The 22,156-nt window shown below is 46.3% G+C and overlaps 1 protein-coding gene across 1 annotated transcript in view; it reads right to left on the reverse strand.

Annotated features, from left to right (window-relative positions):
• The window catches only part of LOC144139760 (uncharacterized), a 119,600-nt gene that overhangs the window by 37,463 nt on the left and 59,981 nt on the right, over positions 1 to 22,156 (reverse strand). Inside the window, exons 7-10 of the mRNA XM_077672023.1 lie at positions 17,883 to 18,126; positions 17,295 to 17,390; positions 13,248 to 13,334; positions 3,192 to 3,271 (exon numbers count right to left, since the gene is read on the reverse strand). Of these exons, the coding sequence (XP_077528149.1) occupies positions 3,192 to 3,271; positions 13,248 to 13,334; positions 17,295 to 17,390; positions 17,883 to 18,126 (507 nt within the window). The remainder of the gene's footprint in view (positions 1 to 3,191; positions 3,272 to 13,247; positions 13,335 to 17,294; positions 17,391 to 17,882; positions 18,127 to 22,156) is intronic.

The following is a 22,156-nucleotide window of genomic DNA, read 5'->3' on the forward strand; positions in this document are numbered from 1 at the left end:
CCTCCTCAGGTTTCACGTCAGTGGAGATGCTGCGGGATTTTTTTTGTAAGCCTCAAAGAGTCCTTACCCGAGCCGACACCTAAGTGCGACGTCGTGGATTCATCTGCGATGCCAGCGCCTTCCCAAGCCTCGCGCGTAGTATTGCCTGGATCTTATATATGTGTGTGTGCCCAGTGCAGCTACGAAGGAGAGCGCCGCCAAGCGGCACTGAATACGGGTCATAAATGAAGCGATATATCTGCATATTAAGGTAAACGCTTTAGTTAGCTCGGTGGGAGGGAAGACAGTCAGAGGACACACAAAATGATCGACAGCTCATGTAATAAACAGGGTAATTGATTTGAAAACAGAGTTTTAAAATTGGCAGCATATCTGCTCATTTCGCTACAAATGTCGTTGAAAGACGATAGTCTTCTGCGGCACCTACCACGTAAACTCTCTAATCTCCCCCGCAAACGTCTCACGCTCTTCCCCACCCGTTTCGTTCCACCCACGATAAACACGGAGGAGGTTTGATAAAGTCAATTCAAATTTCGCGCGTTCCACTGCTCGCACGCCATCTCATGGAACGTTTCGTTACTGTAGAACTTGAGGAGCAGGATAAACACTTTATTTGCAAACTGGGTCTAGTGGAGAGGGATGGTGGAGGATGTGATGTTCTCCGCGACCTGCGCGGCCCGGTTGGTTCCTGCCAACTGCCCTTCCGGGTCGGAGCTCCTGGGCCTGCTCCCAGTGTAAGGGGAAAGGAAAAGGGGAGAAATGGGTCGTGGGGACACTCGCAGAGGGAATGGTAGCGGGTATCCGGCTCGAGACTTCGAGGGCAAAGAGGCGAAGGGTAGAGATTGGGGTGGATGCGGTGAAGGATAGTTCGGCAGGGGGTTGTGTGGGTTTGAAGTAGCCGTCAGTGGCGAGCGGCTTCGTGGGTTAGGGAAGGGTGTGGGGGAGGGTACATACAGCGCAGGATGCGGAAGTGCTGGGTAATGTCCCGGTACGAGACTAGAGCGTCACGGAAGCAGGGGGTGCCGTTGGTAGAACCGAAAGAAGGGCCTGCTCGGGTGACAAGAGCTCGAGCTGTACGGTGGGCCGCTTCATTGGCTTCTGTTCCCGTGTGGGCCGGGGTCCACAGCGGAGCCACGGGGTGGGATGCTGTTCTGCGGGAGAGGATTTTGAGGGCGAGTGGGGAGAGTATTCCTGCGAAGAAGTTGCGAATCGCCGATTGAGAGTCCGAAAGGACGACTCTGGGTGTGGAAGACTACTAGGGCGAGGGCGATAGCGGCCTCCTCCGTCTTCTCACGCTCCCTTTGTATTTTTGGGCCACGTGGTTCTTTTTTTTGGGGGGGGGGGGGAGGGGGGGAAGGGGGGGGGTGAATAGCAAATTCTAAAAATGCTGCAAATACCGTTGACGTATTGATGTTTTGCCTCAAACATGTCGAATATTTTCTTGTTGCAGAATAATGTTGAAAAGCCACGAGTGCGTTTCCAGACTTCGCGGTTTGGAAACGTTTTACCTGTATAGGCCTCTAGTTGCAGTATTTAACTTTTGGCTGGAAGGTTACATTGAGAGACAGACAGGCAGATAGACAGACAGACCGAAATTCGAGCTTTTAAGCAGCCAAAGAAAGACCGTCATCGCATGTAAAAAATTTCCTTCCAGGAATGAAATGAAGCGCAGCATTCAAGCCGACTTAAAACTGTCTTCCTAGGCCTTTACAAGACTTCTACCTGGAGTATGTATAGCTGCTCCATTGCGGAAAATGTTTTTGAAGTGCAGGGCACTTTAGGGGTTATCCTTGTCGTCGTAACTCGCCCGCTGGACCCAAGTGGAGCCATACATCATACCGTCATAGCGGCGTCCAACAGACGCTTTGAAAGCCAAGCGGTTTATATAGTCATAAGCGTTCGAAACCTGTGAACCACTGGCGCTCGTCATACATCTCCCCGTTGTTTAGCGCAAAGGCACGTTTGAGGCAAAGTATACGTAATTAACCGCCAGCGCCCGTGTTCATTTAGTTAGGAACGCTGGTTTGGTTGATTTTTACGACAGTAAGAGAAAGAAAGTGACAGTTTAACGCCGGCACGTGCGGGATTAAAAGCAAGCACCCAAAGAACAAAACGGCCACTGGCGCAGTTTCAGGCAGTGGGCGCGCGAGCACTGCGAAGGCGGGAAATTTGAAATGCGTTGGGTGGTAGCAGTGAGCGGATAACAGCGCCTCGGCCCATTATGGCGAATCACTGCTCTGCACTTCCGGCAGCTTTCACATTGAGTGGAACGGCTTTAGTTTTGTTTTCTTCCACATGGAAGCGGGGCTCCTCAATGTCAAGACAAGGCAGGTTTTATAAAACTCCAGACCTAATCACTGGTGTTCAAAAATTAAAGTAAATGAATTCGATAGCATTGCAGGTTTGTTGACCCTGTTTGTTGAAAGGCGGCCGGACATTTGATGTCACCTGACACTAGAAACTTGATCCTAGAATACTGCAGCACGACTTTGCGTTGTGGCCATCAGAAACAGAGATGTCTTCTTTGCTACAAGTTGAGGTTAGTATACAGTAGTGGGTAGTTTACAATCCATAAGGAGTCAACGAACCCACGACCTGAAGAATACGCGTCTGGTGCGATGATTACTACGCTGCCGGCGGGGCTATTTTTCCTTCCACTTTCTGGGGTATTTACGTTAAGGTATTTTTGTTTCCTGCGTTTAGGGGTGGTATCCCACCCGGTTCGGATCCCACCCAGCGGGCATTTGCTCTCTCCACATTCTTTCTCTCTTAAGTCAACGAGCCCCTCATTTCCAATTCTGATTCGCTTTATATATATATACATATACATATATATATACATATACATATATATAGACATATATATACATATATATATATATATATATATATATATACATATATATATATATATATATATATATATATATATATATATATATATATATATATATATATATATATATATATATATATATATATATATATATATATATATATATATATATATATATATATATATATATATATATATATATATATTTATACGTACATACACGCTGTAGTAGGTGGATACCACATCCTTACCTCGTCTGCTTCCAGAGTTCCAGAGCAGTTTCGTGAATACTGCGCGTACTTCATTAAGCATAGTCAATCGCACGCAAGCAAGTAGAGCGCTTTAGAAGCCTTACCCTGTTAAACCATTCAAGATCGCGTCGGCGGACTTGAGCATTCCTTGTGTATAAGCCTCAATGCCGACGACAATACCCGCCTAGATTTGGAGTACAATGAAGCAGAAAAAGAACAATCACATAAACATCACTCAGGGACTACACATACGGCATATGAGAAAAATGCCACTGTGCAGGGGTGCCCCGGCACGAGAGGAAGCTTATCGGTCACTGGGATATTTCGGGAATATATTTGTATACTGACGGCACCGCGCTTCTGTGCCGTTCTTGCGCTCTAATAAAATAGTGCGCATTTCTAAAGTAATCAACAAAAATAAAATATTTATTTGGACAGAAGTACCGGGAGCACTTTGCCCTGGAGGCAAGGCAAAAGGGGATCTAAACTGCTCCTAACGGGGCCAACGCCTCGTGTGTACACAAAGGACACCCGCGTACAAATGTAGTGTCAATGAACACGACAGATCTGAATCCCAACAATAATAATAACGACATTTCTGATACATTTATTAGCACATGAGCATTGGTAATTCTGCGTAATAAACAGAAGGAATAAATCACACCATCAGTAGCAACAGTAACGTTTCAGTACGCTAAATTAACGGCAGCCGGAGTGTTATAGATGAACACTCTTGCATTGCCTTTTTCCAATTATGCACCGTTTTGCTTATGTGCACATGTTCGTTCACGGAGGGATATGTGTTAAAGAAGAATCTTAATCTTAAAGAAGATTATCTATTGTTTGGATGCCATAATTTGAGCGCCGGAATGACGTTATTGGATTGGCACGGCACCAATAAAATTTTTACAAACAAGTTCAAAACAAAATTTGTAACATACACACACACACGCGCACACACGCACGTGCACCCACACACACACACACACACACCCAGCCACACACACACACACACACACACACGCACACATACGCCCGCCCGCACGCCCGCACGCCCGCCCACACGCACAAACTTCAAAGCAACCAGTCATAGCCAGCTGCTCCCGTCCCAGATGCAAGACTTGCTGGCACCTGCAGACAGACTGCATTGTAAAAAGCACACCCAGTAATTATGTTCACAAGATTAAAAAACGTTTTACGTGCACTTCCTCCAACATTCTGTATATGTTAGAATGCTCAATGTGCCACAAGCAGTATATAGGCGAAACGAATCAACCTATGAGCCTACGTCTTAACGGTCACCGGGACTCTTAGCCAATCCTTCATAGCTGTAGCACAGCATTTTAACCAACCAGGCCACAATTTTGATGAACTTAATTTGTATATACTTCAGTCAAACTTTAAGTCTCCTAGGGACAGAAAATACCGAGAATCCTACTTAATTCACAAATTCAACTCCATGGAACCTGCTGGAATTAATGCGTCTAGGGGGCAACTTGGAATCCTTGCGATATTCACAGGGAATACAGCATTAGGCACTGTCTTGCATGTACCTTATCCAAAGAATATGAACCCTCCCTCTGCTCCTTATGTGGTCACCTAATTCCTTTTGTTCTCATTCCTTAGCTTCCAGTTTAGTACGCGCAGGCATCCTTCCAACCTTTTCTCTGGAATTCCATTTTATTTTTTTTTCTGTCTTTTTTGCTCCGCTTTGTCTTGTGCTCCATACGTCCCTGTAACTTTATCTTTGTTTTTGAGCTTCAGAAAAGGCCTTTCCCAGGACTGTTGCTGCTGGCGACGCGTGCCATTTCAGTTGTCCGGTTATTGCTTTTTCTTTTGTGCGTGTGTGTGTCTGGTTTTTCCTCCTTTTCTTTTTTTCTTCCTGGACCTAGTTATTCTCTCCCTCCTCTACCTTTTCTTTTGACCTGAGGCTTGCAGATGGCTCCTGATAAGGACTCCTCTCACCGCCTGTTCTGCTTCCGGCGTTTCTGAGAACATTTCTGTACAAACACCCTCTCATCCTTTCGCTCCACGAATTTCCCGGAATATCAACCCCCGGCTGACTTCGCTCTTACTGACTTCGCGTCTCAAACTATACAACCTTCTTTCCCCGTCAATATACCCCCTACGTATTCCCAAACCAATCCGCTTTCTCATTTCCACTTGCTTCTCTCCTCTCACCTGGGGTACCTACCCCTATATAAAGCGTGCCTGCCAGGCGAGAGATTGCCCTGACGAAAGCCAGTCTCTTTGCTGAAACGTTGGCAACAACCGTGGTTTCTACCTTCTTCGAAGTTTTCTTTTCTTGTGTTCTCTACCATCTTCCAAGTTTTAAGGCTCCCTAGATTTCATATATATGAAAGGTTGAGTACAGTTGTATTTTCGTTGATGTTCTTTCCTTCAATGACAATATTTTTGGCATTTCTGAATTTTTGTTTTTCCTCGCAACTTGGTGATTTTGAGCGTTTTACGTGTGTAATCTCTGTACTGATATATGCCGATATCAGCTAAATTGGTATTAGACTTCAGTGTGCCTGCAAAAAAAGGACCCATCGTAGTTTCGTGGAATGCTTTATCTCTGTGAAAACAAGAAATTTTATCTGAAGTAATTTTTGAGACGAAGTTTGCATTGTTAAATTGTTTAAAGAACACAAAATCAAGAATCACAAAATAAAAGAACACAAAGTCCCCCAAGTTGTCACTACCGAATTATTGCGAACGAACTATAGTTAGCTGCTAGTCTAAGCAAGCTGAAAAATAGAGAGAAATAGTCCACCTTCACTGACAACGTCGACAACGCTGATGTTAAAAGCGAATCTGTCTGGCGTTCCCTGATCACGAGGCTAAGCTTCACAGAACTTCTCAGCCAGCAGATCGATACCGGCTCACGTCAATCAATTTTTGTCGTGTTCCACTGCTCGCGTCATCTACTGGAACCCTTTGTTAATTTTGAACTTGGAACTCTACCCCGAGTGGTTTCCGCGAGCGCTTTTTTTCCAGCGTATTTTTTTTTATTTCCGGTCGGAGTAATCAAGCAGCCATGAATTTATAATTAGAAGAACAAGAAAAACATCACTTATGTATTGATGACTTGCTTCAAACATGCCTAACGTTTTCTTATTGCTCAACAATGCTTCCAAGTGGTCAGTGCTTGTATGTGGACCAGTTTTCGATGTCAGTAAAGCTTTCGACACCACGTCATACCCTCCTGCTCAACAAACTACGAAAAGTTGGTTTTCGGGGCAACTTTCCAGTCCTACTTGAAATCTTCTTGCTAGACAGAGCTCAGCTTGTTTTGATTGGTAAATTTTCAAGAAATGTTTTTTTTTATTAAGTCAGGTGTAGCACAAGGATCTATATTGAGTCTACAGTTGTTTAAAAGGGCACTAAACAGGGTTCCGAAGGTTGCGATTTTACGTGCGCAATCGTTGAAGTACTATTCAAGGAACGTCCTGCCGCAAAAATAGTTTAAAAGCGTTCAGTATTAGCCGAGTTATCGTTCATTAAAAAGGGCCATCAACAAGGCCTGGCGCATTTCCTCTTTCACCGAGCCTCCAAAGCACTGTGGAAGCGATAACGTCACCGACCACACGCAAGACCACTTAGAGAAACAGTGTTAGTTCGAGATGCGCCGAGCCACTGGCTCCGCTCGGCGGTACGTCACGCTTCTTTTTTGAGTAGATGACGGCCAAGCTCCGTTTACTACATCCGCTACCGCTCAGCGGGGTCGGTCGGTGGCCGGCCTGCATCGAGCGGCTCCTCGCGCCGGCCGTGCCCGTGTCGGCACGTCAGTTTTATAATAGCGGAAACGAGCGTTTGAAGGCCAGATAGGGGGCTCGCTAACATGCTCACTAACGACCATAACGACCACTATAGCGGCTCGCTAGCGTTTCGGCATGCGGCACTGTCGCGGTGAACTGGTCCCACCGAGGTCTGGAAAAAGGCTTAGCATCGCCGCAGTTATCCAGAAACTGCTTTGCGAGGCCGCGACGACGGCGATCCCGCGCGCAATCTTTCACTGCATTATCACCCCCTTTCACGTATTTTTTTTCAGCAATAGTCCCGCTCTGGCGGGCGGGGGCAAGTTTTAGCTGCTGCGGTGTATGCCGTATCGTGCGTACATCGCACAGTGGGCTGCTTGTCGGCCGTGCCGGCAGATGCTTGCCGCGGTCGCACGTGTAGCGGGCGTTTGTGCCCGCAGAGACGCTCGGTGTTTTTCAGCGTTATTCATACCTAGTAAACGACGCGCTATATCTACAAACTCAGCTAAGCTCGTGTAACGGATGGCGACGATCTACATTCGTCCATGCCACTGGTGCAGGATGAATACGCCGTGCCGCCGGTTCATACACCGTTCCGCCGGTGCAGGAGCGCCGCGCGCAACCGCGTTTCCCCAGAGCCGGGAACGCTGATTGGCTACAGCATTGAATGGGTCCCACCAATAGCGCAGCCGTACTGTTTGAGCTTCGTGCGTCACAGGGTGCTTCCCAAGCAGTCTGTCGAATGTCAGAGCGCGGCAATGTGGCGGCAAGGAAGCGGTACGTGAGCAAGGAAAGAAAGAAAGGATCTTTGTTGCGTGTTTGAGCGACCCCTGCTTTACGCAGAGGTGTAATATTTGGTATACATAGTCGTGAAGGGGTACTCTAGCGATTGCTCGATTGAAATGGCGACCTTCAGAAGGCTATTTAGGGCCCCTTTAAGCCCCCTCTGCTGTAACATATTCAATATTTGAATACGTCGTTGACACCATTCTCCTTCTTACACTCATTATTTCCCTGCCACAAATTTACTTCAAGTTGCCGCTATGAAACTATGGATTAGCTTACGCCCAATTGTATTGATGGTAATACAAAGAAATCGCAGCTAATGTTCTTTCATATACACTCGGAAAAAGTTGCTTTATGCAATCTTTGTTTCTACACTCTTGGGCCTTCTCTTTTTGTTCTTGTATTCCTGTAAATTATGTATCGACAGTCAAGTATTTAGGTTTGTATTTGGATTGCAACCTTCCTTGGAATTTCCACAAAGATTACATGTCAAAAACATCGTTTTTTTATCATCTTTGTTGCATAAATTAAGAACATTTATTCCGTTTTCGTTATGAAAAGTCATTGCACATTTCATTAATTACAGTGTGGTCAGGTACGGTATTACAGTATATGGTCACTGTGCTTTACGTTTAATATACCGAGTCAATTTAATTTTACGTCCTTTGCCGAGTACCAGTGCACACGAGTTTGTATTGACAAAGATGACAATGTGTTCCAAACCTTTATGTTGCCCGATTTTACCTCGGTCCTGAATGAAACTGTTATCTTGCAACTCTTTTGGATTAATAAATTTAAAACATTTTACACTTGTGCTCCCTACGTGAGACCGAAGTAAGGCTACGCAATTCCTCGCTGTTCCGCAAGGTACGGGTAGAGAACAGGCTGTTATTATGTTTTAGCAATACTTAACACTTTGGCTCCAGACATTTTGCGCATGGTTCCTAATATAAACTGAAAAAAAGCTTTAGGGCGCATGCGTTCGAGCTTCGCACAAATTTCGGGATGGTTATTTGATCTTGGCCAATACTCTGTGTTGTAGAATGTTCTGCTAAAATTTACAATAACACTTGCCATAACAAGTCGGATGCGGCTTAGGTAGACATGATTGTGTTCTTGATTTCTGTTAAGCTAATAAATACTATTATATATTATTAAGTACAAACATTGCCACAAGAGTTAGTAGTTTAGAAAAGCTTTGCCTATAATAAGCGTCTTGTTCAAGCGTTTCTTGAACTTGTTGGATGTGTGCTTGGAGATTGCTCTCCTCCTCTCTAGGCGACGCCCTCGCCACGTCGCTGCTACCACGTTACCACATATCGTCCCATGAAAGCTTCGGCCAAGAACATCTTTGCTGTTGAAAGTTGCGTCACCACCACCAGCCTTTATTCGTTCGAAGATTTATGCAAGAGGTCGTGAAAGCGAGGTAGTCGGCTACGTAAACCTGCTAATAGCGAAAAAATGTGGAAAACTACCTCCACCAACTCTGAACTTTCTAACTTAGCCACTTTTCGGAAGGGACATTCCTCAAAAGTGTAACAAAATACAAAAGGGCAACTCCTGCTGCAGATTAGAATTTCCTAACAAGAAAAACAGTGGCCAGAACACGCTGAGAGCACTGAGTGCGTTCAAATGTATAGATATTAGTAGCTGAATCTCGCTACAGTGGCTGCATTACAATTCGCGGACAGCTTGGTAGACAGCCTACGAAGCAGTTTAACTAGACGTCTAAAGAAATAAAATTGGAACGGCGCCGTGGTCCCAAACGCGACACCAGCGCAGACGACAGCCGCGTAGCAGACATCTTGAGAACCGCAAGCCGCAGATTTCGTTAACTAATATTACCGTTGTTAATACAAACATTACGTAATTTAAAAATTAAACAAATTCGTCTTCACCAGTAGTATATCATACTAAATATTTCAAGAAAAGAACAAGTGCTTTTGTTCTAACACTAATACGTAAAAAGGTGGCTCTCGCGTCACTTATTAGTTTAGAGAGGAAGGTAGCCTGCATTGTTGCTGACTTCGGTGCTGTCTCCTCGAAGCAGTCTTCGTTAACTGCTTCGTTCGAAATGGAACGGGGCTTAACATAGCGTACTGTCCGCGAAGACGGCAACGAAGCTGTCTAAACGGTGAATTGGAACGCACCCACTGTCTCCCTCAGCACTATAAAATCTCCCTCGGCCAAAGGCAGCTAACCGAATCACCGCGTGACTTTAAAGACTGAACACTGTTTGGCAGGAGCACCACAGGAGGACAGTGAATAAGACTATTCGCCAAATTCCATGGACGCAACCCGCGAGTACTTAAACACGCAAGCCTTCAGAGGTCGCTGCAAGCGATACTTAACCACGCAAGCCTTCAGTGGTCACCTTAAGCGAATTTGTCGTAAACATGTAACACTGTGGTACACTGCGGCAGAAAAAAACTGTCTACATAAGCCTGATCAAGTTATTGGACAGAGTGCCTAATTTGTCTCAACAAGTCAGAAAGATATGCACCATTGCACTGAATATTTGGCAGGGCGAAATGTTACACGGAGTGCATTGGTGCGACGCAAATAGCGCAGCGCCCTCTTATATAAGGTAACAGCACACACGATAGAAAAGCGTCAGAGTTCTGACCGGATGAATGGTGCTGCACCGTCTGAATTTGCCACAGGAAAAGATCTGTGGCAACAATGGGCGCCGATCCCGCTTGGCGATTTACTTTGTTCAACGCGATAGGCCCAAAGTGCAACAATGCGATGTGGACCCTCAAAAGCTGCAGAAATCCAAAGAACGGTCTACTAATGCATAGCCTTCTTAAGCCGTTTGTCTACAGTACGAGTTATTTACAACCAAATTTGGGTATGAGTAGCCAAAAATGTTGGGTTATCTTATTATTTTTAAGTTTTTTTTTTCGCCAGTGATGCGAATTTACAGCATTACAGCAATGAAGGACCTTGGCCAATTATGTATTTTATCACGAAAGTATTGCATTCCGGGATTCACGAAGACTTCGCTTACGTGATATCCGTCACGGAAATGACTCCAGTACAACGAAGCAAGCGACCTGTAAATGGTGCCCCCCTGCACACGGGGTCTTCTTGCGGGGAAGCAATCTTTAGTACTAAAGAGTGCGTTATAATTAGGGTTGTTCGTTTTCGGGTTTTATATTTTAACACGAAAGTGATTTATGCCGGGCACATCAAGATTTCACTGATGTCCCATCCGTGACGGAAATGACGTCAGTATACCTTTGCCGAAGCGACCCGCCGGCAGGACGCCGCTCGCCAAGCACACCCACAAGACAGCCGCCACCCCGCAAATCATGCCCAGCTGCAGATTTCGCTGCACATTTCATTTTCGCGTTTTACCGATTCCTATGACAGGAATCAACCACAGCTTTTTTTCTGCTGATCGAAGGTGTAGTGCAAGGTTAGTTCGCCATTACTTTTTTTATACATGTTTCCATTGTTTTCATTGCGGGTTAGTTTAGATGTCACTTTTGAGGAGATGTACAAGATGCATATTTTTCATTCCGTTCATTCACTTTTATGCTTCTTTCTTGCTTTTTTTTATATCTCGAGTTTTTTAAGTTCAGTTAGACTAATTATATCAATTTAAGCCATTTTAACGATTTAATGTGTTACTTTCGACAATTAGGCATGTTTGTGGAAATGCAGCACCGTTTCACCGGTTGCTTTTTTTCGCGATTTATTAATTCGTATTCCGAACATTTTTAATGTGGGCCTTTTATATTTAGTCTTCGGTTTTTGGAGAATGGCACATTTCTCATTTCGTCAGATGATCTTTGTAAAAATTGCATTTTTTCTTTTTTGATTAGTTTTTTTTATTTTTCAGAAATTGCGTTCGAGCAATGATCTCCGTTTAAGCTATCATAACGATTAAATCTGTTACTTCCGCCAGTTATGAATTTTTGTGGAAATGCAGATCGCTACACGGTTTGATAATTATCGCTATTTTTAAATCGTTTTTTGAATGTTTTTTCTTCGGGTTGTTTTTGTTTTGTCTTGGCTTTTTGGTGGAAACGTATAACATGCATATTTTTGATTTCGTGATGTCGTTATCGTAAGAAACTTTTTTCTGTTTTTCGGTTTTTCGAAATTCGAGCCGACTAATTATCTTTATTTAAGCCATTATAACGATTAAATGGGTTACATCCACCAATTCCGCATTGTTATGCGAATGCAGAGCGTCACACGGTCCTGGCAGTCGGGGTACTCGGCAAAGAATGCTGCGTAGTTTAAGGCAAAAGAAAGCCTATTGATTATCTCTACGGCTGCATCGTGAATTACTCCGACGAATTCCCGCGAGTAATTCACGCGAATTACTCCGACAGGCGTACTGGCCGCAACTCACGCTGCAGTTTCCTCATAGTCGTCGCTCTCCACCACGTGCACACGTTTTATGCGCGTGCCGCCACGTGCGTACACTGTAAAATGATTAACACCCTTAAAGGTGTAAATCCCTCTTTATGACTGACACCCCTACACCCTAGCGATAACACGCCTTTAAGGGTGTTTTATCGTTTTTCACCCGTACACCCTGGCAAGAAAATGATTACACCATTTTAAAGGGTGGTTTATCGTTATTACACCCTTTCAAATGGAGTTTTTTTGGTGGTGTATAAGAGCGTTAGTTATACACAAAAAAGGTGTAAATTACTTTAGGGTGCAGTTTTTGTTCCATTCTCTCAGGGCGCCGAGTTACCTCTGTGGTTAGCTCACTTGGCTGCTCCTCAGGCGGTTCGGGTTCAAACCCCACGTGAACCGAATTTATTTTCCTTTATCCATACCTTTGGTGTTGACGTTGACGACAACAACGACGACGACTACACCGTAAATTGATTTGCACCCTTTTTGTCGATAACAAACACCCGTACACCCTATCAAAAAACGGAAAAAACACCCTTTTAAAGTTGTGCAATCAATGGTAAAATACCCCTTAAAGAGGTGTATTCTTGTGCTTTTTCTAGAGTGTAAGAGTTTTATGAATGACAAAATACCCTTAAGGGTGTTTTTTCTAGAGTGTAAGGGTGCTAGTTATTGACAGTGATTCGCCCATTCAAGGGTGTATATCATTTTACAGGGTACGACTAAGGTCGCTTTGATACACCTAAGGTTTTCGTCTTAAATACACCAAGGGGCATGACACGCGCCCGATCCGGCGGAATGAAAAGGGGGTCCGAGATATCACGGTGCGCGCCTGCTACGCCCAGAGTTCTCCTCAATGACGAGGTCTTTTGTTCATACTTTGGTGTCGAAACTCGCAGGCGCTGCAACTGGACAATTTGAGGGCCGCCGTAGTGGAGGAACACCTGGGGATTTTTACCGTGCGCCGAAGTCTGGGCATACAGGAGTCTTTTTTCGCCTCCATCTGAATCGAACCCGTGCCCTTGGGCTCAACATCACACCTTAGCCCCTAAGCCACCGCGACGGGTGATTCTACACTACGTACGTGACTGCAAGTGACCCATCGAAATAGATGGGCATACACAATGTTCTACAGTTGCGAAAAACAAGGGTGGTATATTTTGCAGATGGCAGGATCAAGGAACTATATCCCACAGCGTCTAAGCCTCCCGGACAAGGTTATCGTATACTCACCGAGGTGGACAAGCCAGGAATGATGAAGTCGACCTCCCGGGCTGATAAGTCCCCGGGAAAAAACACCTCGAACTTTACTTTGTCCAGCTGCGGAACAATGGAGTTGGTTGAACCATTCGTAGGCCATAGTACTTGTAGCGGACAAATAAGGCACGATGAGAGTATGGCGCTACTGTTAGTATTAATAGACGTAATAATATTCGCGCAATTACCCCCCTGAAGCGTTCAGTGTATACGGAATTATGGTATTACAAAATCTCCGCCTTTGCTGACACAGTGCCTGAATAAAAACAGACATATTTTTGCAACATGTTATAATAAAGTAGGCTATTACCTTAGAAAACTTTGACGCGGTTATTACCTCTGTGGGACTCTAAGAAACGAACGCCAAATCATGGTACGTATGAATTCTGTGCCTGCGGAGTATACGGAAGACATACTGATAACATAAGGTACATATTTCGCACTTTAATTTTACACAACCACAAAAACTGCATCAAACGTTTCTTTTCCGAGAAATGCTTTGATTGTTTTGTGTTTGGAAAGGTTATCTGCATTGGTTATGCTTGAGTGCGTTATACTCCGTATGAATTCCATATTCTTATTATATGCCGTGCACAGTAGCCGACCGATTTTTCTGACTTGGTGGCGAACGAAAGATTACACGTCATTAACCCGCTACAAAGGGGATATCACTAGAAATCATCATCATCATCGTTGTAGTTACAGAGCTGTACCCGATTATAGTAGTAGTAGTAGTAGTAGTAGTAGTAGTAGTAGTAGTAGTAGTAGTGCCTGCCCTTAGAGCAGCGCTAGTATTAAAGGAAGAATATGAAATATACATGAAATATAGATATTTTAGTGTTTTGCTAAGATTACACGTCATTACCCCGCTACAAAGGGGATACCACTAGAAATCATCATCATGATCGTTGTAGTTACAGAGTTGTACCTGAGTATAGTAGTAGTAGTAGTAGTAGTAGTAGTAGTAGTAGTAGTAGTAGTAGGAAATGGAGGAGGAGGGGGTTGTTGTTGCTGCTGCTGCTGTAAATGCGACATCAGATGGTGGTTCGCGCCACCCGCCATGAAGGATGTCACCGCGGTCAGGATATATGCTATTTCGCCAATTAGTAATTAAGTGACCGTAATATATACATTCATATGCTATCACAGTAGGGATAGAGGGGCTCTTGAAAAAACAGGAGCGAGTGCTAACAGTCAAAAACGTGAAAGAAGGCGCAAGGAAAATGGTTTTTATATGCCACGCATCTCTTTAACTGCCTTGTCCCTCCATGCATGCATTCGGCGTCCATCCGCACGGCTCTCCCCCCTTCTCGCCACGCCAGCTGCGCGGTAACGCCGCTCTCACCGCAGCGCCATCTTGCGTTAGCGCTCGCTCCCCTCGCTATGCCAGCTATGCGTCAGCGCGCATTAGCGCTCGGTTAACACATGCGCATGCACTACTCTCTCTCATTCCCCTCACCGTTAACGCGCGGTACATATAAACGCGATAACTGCGCCGCTCCGCTCAGTCGCTCCACCGCCGCCACTCCGATGACATCCGATGACCACCGATGATTTGAATGAAGACTAACAAGTCTGCATGCTACCGCGATGGTCGACGCAATCATAACAAGCACCCCCCAGATGCGTCGCATCACCCCATGGTTTCTCCCCGCGGAAAGATGTGGTCAATTTTCTATTCACTTGTCAATCCATGCATTAGAATAGGCGATCAGAGATTGCTTTGCATAGAAACCAGTAAAACAATCAGATAACAAGGACGCAAGACGAGACAAGAGGAGTAAGAGGGGCGTATCTCTTGCTTCTCATCTTGTCATCTTGCGTCTCGATTACTGATTTCTTCCAAGCAGCGCGCCAAAGTCTACCAGGAACAATTACCTAGAACCTGTTTTAGCTCAACTCGCGGCTATTTGCGACTTGCTGCAAATAAGTGCCCCGAAACATAAAGGGCTCGCACGAGGCTTTGTGGGCCAGCAGAGGCTGATAACAGCCACCACAAGCTTCGCCTTCAGGTGTGAAACGCGATAGATTTATCGGGCCACGTACACATCTCCATCATTCGCTACGACGCATTACACCCCAGCGCTGACGTCAGCATACCCCCCTAGCGGTGATTGCAAGCGGTGAGAACTTCCCGCACCTGCTCAAACACCGCCTGTCGGGGCAGCGCCTTGCGGTTGCGGAGGTTTCAATGGATGCCGCAGGTTAGCGGTACGCGACCTTTCGCTCCCACCAATTTTTCCCTCACTGGGAACCCCGACGACGACGCCCGTTTTTTCTGAAACAGGATTCCTTGCGCGTTAGGTCACGAACTCTTTAAAGGGACACTGAAGTGATTTGTAAACATTGCGGGATTACTAGCGCAAATTGTAGTCGGGAATCCATAGGCCATGTTTCGACCACTCTGAGCGCGTTTATGCGAATTTATTTAGCAGAAAAATCAATTCGAAAATGCTGTCCTCCTCTCTGCACCCTCGCTCATTTTTGTGGCGTTTTTGTGTGACGTCAGGAGGAGAGGAGCTGGCAATTGGCTGCGCTACTGCACGGCTCGCCGACCTTCCGACAGAGTCAGTCGGCCCAGCGTTTAGTCCGCCGGCCGCCGAAGGGTCGTCGCAATTCGCTCGCTCAGTTGAAACTAAGCCGCAACACTTTTGTGAATGGAAGAATGTGCCTTTACTTTGTTAGTTTGCCCACTGTATCAAGCTCCGAGTCCGGGTTGCTCCACACAAGCGCTGCACAAGTGCACATGCGACTCTTTGCTGACTGGTACGCCAGTAGGAAAATCTAAGGCCACTTGAAGGCGGGAGGACAGTCAGCGAAGTCAATATAGATACTAAGGAAATAAAATCAACTGAAACGTTTACCGTACAGCGTAATACTAGAAAGCAGGAAGCACTTTTTTGCGCTGGGTGAACAAGCACAGCGGTCAGCAGCACGCCCGCACATCTGCGAACGCTTTTCCGTCAAAGAAATGCAATTGCTAGACGTGAGATATTGTGGAAGTTTGGGGAACGCTTACGGCACGACTGCTATACAAACAAATACTCATCTAAAGTACTTGAAATGCTAACACTAAATAAGTGTAAATTGGTTGTAACATCATATACCTTATATATCCGAGCTTGGCAGTACTGGCTCGTGGCCCAGTGGTCTGAAGCGGTAGGAATATTGTTTTGCAAGTCGCAAGTTTTAATCCCCGCAGGTACATGCTTTTTTTTGCAAGTTGATTTTTTCGTTTGGGGCCGATGTTTTCTAAACTAAGTTCACCATTTTTGGGCCGTAACGTTCACTGCTCCACGAGCGAGTTCGCAGAACGCACGCAGATTGACACTGAAGCGCTAGCGAGTTCTCGTTGGCGTGCTGTTGCCACAAGCACCGAATACTTGAGGGCAGTGGGCACAGGCCAGAATCAGCAGACCTTTGGCCTGGTGCGAACACGCTTTTTATGATACAGGCATGAGTGAGGCGAGCTCCGAATATGCGGGAAAATGGCATGTCATTTGAGCGTCTGCGGTGACGTGGAGGGCGTTCATCCACTGCGTAGGCCTCGGCTAGTGAGTGCTACGATTCCAAGCCGTCCTGGGAGGCTTATGTTAGGCATTTTACAGCCGACAACATGGCAGAAGCGCGGTACGACAATTACTGAGATATCGAGAACGCCCATCCAACGATGCCGTCGGATGTCAAGCATGTTGTCTTACAGTACCGAAACCAAAACTTGTTTGAATGCTAACATTGGGCATCGTCTAATCAAAGTGCATCTCCTCCCGTCGTCACAGCCTTTAGTTGGTGCGGCCGCCACAGACCGCGCATGGTAGTTTTTCTTCTTTACCGCTTTATAAAATAATTACTGACTTATCAACCGGATAAACGATGAAAAGTGTGGTAATTTGAACCAGTCTACGCAGTGCAAGCAAAACCGGGAGCTTGACAAATTCACTTCACTGTCCCTTTAAAGGAGGAATCAGTCCGCGGTTGAACAAGGTGCGGGAACATTCGGCTGTTCCATTCCATAGCACTCACCAGGCTGAAAGCTTCGCTGAGGTCGTCTGCTGCCAAAGCCGACTTCGCCAGGAACTGCTTGACGTGGTTCACCAGAGCCTTCATGGCCGTCTGAGCCTGTGTCGATAACCGCAATTGTTGTTGATCACGTGACAAAAACAGGGCACAGCTGCTGCTTATAGATAGAATAGAATAAGAGAATTGATTGTTAAAGTACGTGACACAGCCCCGCTTCCCCGGTTTGTTTGCGTTCAAGCACGGAACAAAAATATATAGAGGAGCTGAGAAGGCCCATTGCTCCGGGCGCGGGCGAGTGACCAGATAATATCACAACAAAAACCAAAGCGGACTGGAAAGCTTCGTAGCTGGAACGGCGAAGAAGAGAGTAGCGGCAGCTGATGGACGAAATGGTAACAGCCGCAATTCATCCCGTAGCTGCGCAGTGAAATTCCGATCACGGCAGCCCCGCAGTTTCTTCTTCCGCGACAGATGCCGCTAGCCGAAACCTAGGTCAAACCCTTGTGACCTTATCTGGCCACATTAGCAAGCGCCGTTTCCCCTCCGGTCTTGTTCTTGCACCGCCGGCGAGAGGTGAAGGTGGCGGCTCACCTTTTCCTTGGCCGTCTCGTGCACGTCTTCGTTTTCGAAGACATGCGTGATGCGGAGCGTGGCGAGCATGTAGTCCCGCATCATGGGCTCCATCAAGTCCAGGCATCGGCGTTCCGCAGAGGGGGGTTCGTTGAGCAGCGCCGCGTAGCGGTAATGAATGCGAGCCAGTGGCGACGCCTTGACGCCGCCCAGTGACGCGAACTGCAGCACCCACAGAGCGACGTAGTCCGCCAGATCCTGGTCGCTGTGAAACAAATAGACAAGCTCAGCCAGGCCAGTGTTACCTTCGGTGAGTTTCGGTTCTATTTACCCGCTCGTGGTCGCCGCGGCGCTTGGTGGGCAAAACGCTTCTCCTCCTCTCCCCGTTTTCCGTTTTTAAAGCAAAGCTTTCTAGCCCTACCAGCCGACGGTTCTTTCGAGGCGTGTGGGACACTAAACTCCCAACGCGGCGGAGGCGGCGGGGGGAGGGGGTGAGGGGGAGGGGGGCGAAGGGTTTTACTCACGGAGCACACTAGAGATGGCGCGGCGAATTTACCCAGCGTTCCCCGCGGCGAAGTGCCTTCTCGCCGGCGTCGGCGATACGGATTTGTCGTCTGCTTTAGCGACGGTTGTTTTAGGCCTGTTTTGGTGCAGCTTCGCGTCATTGTGCGGTGGCTTCGCACGGCTTGATTAACTTGTTCGACAGCACCTCCTGGGTGACCCGTACCCGACGGTATTAAGTGGTCGTACGGCAAAGATACATTAAGGATTGGTTTGCATGGCGGAAAAACAAAATGTTCAAACCACATACAGACATCAGGCCGCTAGAGAAAGGCTACCTTTTGCGCACTGCTTGCCACGAATGGGACTACGATTTCTAAATTGGTGAATAGCACTTCGGTTACAAAAGGCGAAAGTAGCAACTGGTTCTGATAAGACTTCGGCATGGTAAAAAGCGCACTAGACAGGAACAGAAGAAAAGACAGTGACACGGTACGCTTTATTGGCAAGAAAGGCTAAATACATACACACAAATGCGCAGAAACACTAAAAAGATACGTAAGGCGCAGATTTCAGAGAAAATGTGATTGACGCTGTAGATAGGCTTTTTCTTTTGTGTGCAAAGCCCGCGACGGAGTGCTTACGCATTCGTTATTTTCCTTAATAATAGAGAACGCCTCGAAGATTTCTCTTTGTAGTTGCGTCTTAAAGCTGAGGAGGACGCGTGTTCCCTGAAAGTCAGGCATGCAAGAGCACCGCCGGCACTGATCTGCCAAATGTCCTCTCCCCACCAATGAATTTACTGCTGCACGGTGCTCTCTCAATCTTTCATTAATGCAGCGTCCTGTCCTTCCGACGTAGCATTTTTCACAATCTAGTGGAATCCTGTACACCGCACTTACTTTACATTCCACGAAGCGTGTGGTGCACTCAGTTGTGCAGCCAGCCTTCCCAACTTCATTGTTTATGGCTTTGCACATACGTGCAAGCTTGCCTGGCGCCGAAAAAACAACCTGGGTGCCGCACCTTCCCACCATTTTTTTGAGCCGGTGGGACAGGTTGTGCACGTACGGCTACTACGGCACGACCACAGGCCGCGCCTTCTGGGGTTCAGGTTGATTCACTCTAACCTGGCTCCCTGAATTTGCTTCTTTGATCAAGCTTCCAGCTATGGAAGCCAGCAATTCTGCAGGAAAACCGGCATTGCGCAGGCGTCGAGCTTGATTCTGAAGGCTACATGCAACTTGGTGGCAACAGGACTTTTTGAGAGCAGCGCGCATGCAGTTTTTGGCGATACGCCTTTTCACAATCTTAGAATGGGCCGAATCGTAGTTAAGGACTGGTTTTTTGGACCGGGGATGGTATCTCCAGCACACCTGACCGTCATGGAAAAGGTGCTTAAATCGAGGAACTGAAGGTATCCCTCTTCAGGTAACTCAAAGGTGAATTTGAGCTCTTTGCCACATGAATTGACGTTTGAACCCTTCGCATATGAAGGAGGTTCTTTTAGCATTCAACGGCTCCTGTGAAGGACCCTTTCACTTTCCTGTTTTGCCTATTCCTATGAAAGAGGGATCATCCACAATTTTTTAACTGTTTATTCCTGTGCTGTTTGACGTCAACTATTGCTACTTCGTATTGTACATCAGTGTTAATTGCCGCGCGTCGCGTTCGCGCACATTAGTCTTTTCGTAACATTAAATCATGATTTCCGTTGTTGTGTTTACTGCACTGTAAATTGATATACACCTTTTGTCTATAACTGACACCTTAACAATTTATCGAATAAAAACACACCCATTGAAAGGCTATAATTAACGATTAACACCCTTTGAAAGGATGTATTCTCATGTTTTTGTTAGGGTGTAAGGGTGTTATAAACGACAAAGCACCGGTAAGGGTCTTTTCCCTTGTTTTTTTCTGCTAGGGTGTAAGGGTGTTGGACAGTTATTTACACCCGCAAGGGTGTAAATTTTACAGTGCGTCTAAGCACTGTACGCCACAACATGGCTCCACGCCGATCTCAGTGGGCCTGTCACTAGATAAGATACCGAGTACTGGCACTGACGCAGGCAAGTGAGCAACGGAGGCTATTTTGGTGTTCATCAGTGTTGCCAGACTGCCGGTTCTGCGGCCTAACTGCAAACTCTGACGAGGCCATTTGCGAACAACACTGGCGAAGACGCAGCAACACGGCATCTTCGAACACACTTCTGAAGCTGAAATGTTGTCACGAAGCCAGAGACGACGCAGTTGTCTTGAAGGAAAACACGTTTATTGGAGCGAACTTGTGCTCCCCTAACAACTGAAAGAATACACAGGCGGCGAAGCAGCAGTCAACAAAGTGACGTGTGCGAGCGAGCGTCGACGATCGGAATGCCGTGGCGTCTGCTCTGCAGGCTTTTATCTTTCGGCGCGAGTGTTTCTGGAACCGTCGATTTACATCCAGAACATTGTAGATCAGAGAAGATTATTCCGGGCTAGTGACGTTCAGACTAAACAGTCTGCTTATCTGAATGCGATAGCCCGTGCGGCATAAAAATAAAGAATGCAAGACGCGCATCGCTTGACACAGATAACAGGGCCGGGCGGCGTATTCCCAAACCATATCCCGTAGGGGCCCAGGCCGACCACACCCCCTAAGCAGGGGCGCAGCCAATGGGGCTAAAAAAATTGCAATTTTTTAACCTCCTTGGACGCAGCACCGTGACGTCTCTACCTATATGTGCGCGACTTCATGCGAGGTGGATTTTTTTCTTTTTTCCCCCTCCCCCCGTTTCGGCTGCTTTGCGGGTGGCCGATGGTTTCGCTCCGCGGGCAACTTGTGTTGTACTATTTATATTTTTATTCCTGCTATTTCTTGTTTATACATTTGTATACTTTTTTGCGTGTGTGTGGCTTACAGTTGATGCACGAGCTGTGACACAATGCTGGGGAATTAAAAGACCAGACAATACAGAAATATATATATGTGGTAGCCAAAAATGCATCGCAGGAGACAGACACAAACTGCTCATCTATACCCATCAGTGGATCTCTAAAAGTGACAATTTTTTGCCACTATTTGGACTCCGAGATCACTATCGTAAAAATAGTGCGCCAAGGAGATAACTTTTTTACTTAGTTTTATCTCTGCTGTGACTACCGTGACTTCAAGCTCACGGGCAACTACTCATTAGTCCCAGCGAAAAGAATATACGTATCTGAGTGAGTGTAACACTGCATTAAATGAGAGGCTATGGGGCCCTGGGGGAGCAAGGATGAGGAGAAAAGGGGAAGGTCACAACTCGCACAATGAACACAGTTGCAGTCTTGGGGTCCCAATCGCAAAATGAACACATTAAAGTCAGTCAGTGGCAGCACGACGCACAGTTCATACTTAAATGTACAGTTCACACTGTGGACAATGCGGTTCACACTGAAAACAGCGCACGCTGCAGACAGTTCACATTGTATACCGAACGGGGAAGTCGGCCAGGCTGCTACACCAATTTGTAGAGTCTGTTTTCAAAGGCTTACTCGGTAATTGCTTCTAGTGCGGTGGGATCGTCACGGACCCGACTAACATGTTCCTGTTCAGTCGCAGGGGCGGGACCTAGAGTTAAAAGCTGGTGACGATTACGGTCGAATAATGGACAGAGCCAAATTAAGTGGTAACGATTTGGTGTGCCTTCCCGATTACAGGGGGGGCATCAGCGCCATTCGGATCCTGCTGGAGCTGTCTATTTTTAAATAACGTATCTTATGCAGCAAAATCTCTGTGTGCATCAAGCACAAATTGTTAATAATAACTA

Source organism: Haemaphysalis longicornis, unplaced genomic scaffold (genome assembly GCF_048455015.1).
Source record: "Haemaphysalis longicornis isolate Haplotype H1 unplaced genomic scaffold, Haemaphysalis longicornis Haplotype H1 scaffold_5, whole genome shotgun sequence".
NCBI classification, from domain to species: domain Eukaryota; kingdom Metazoa; phylum Arthropoda; class Arachnida; order Ixodida; family Ixodidae; genus Haemaphysalis; species Haemaphysalis longicornis.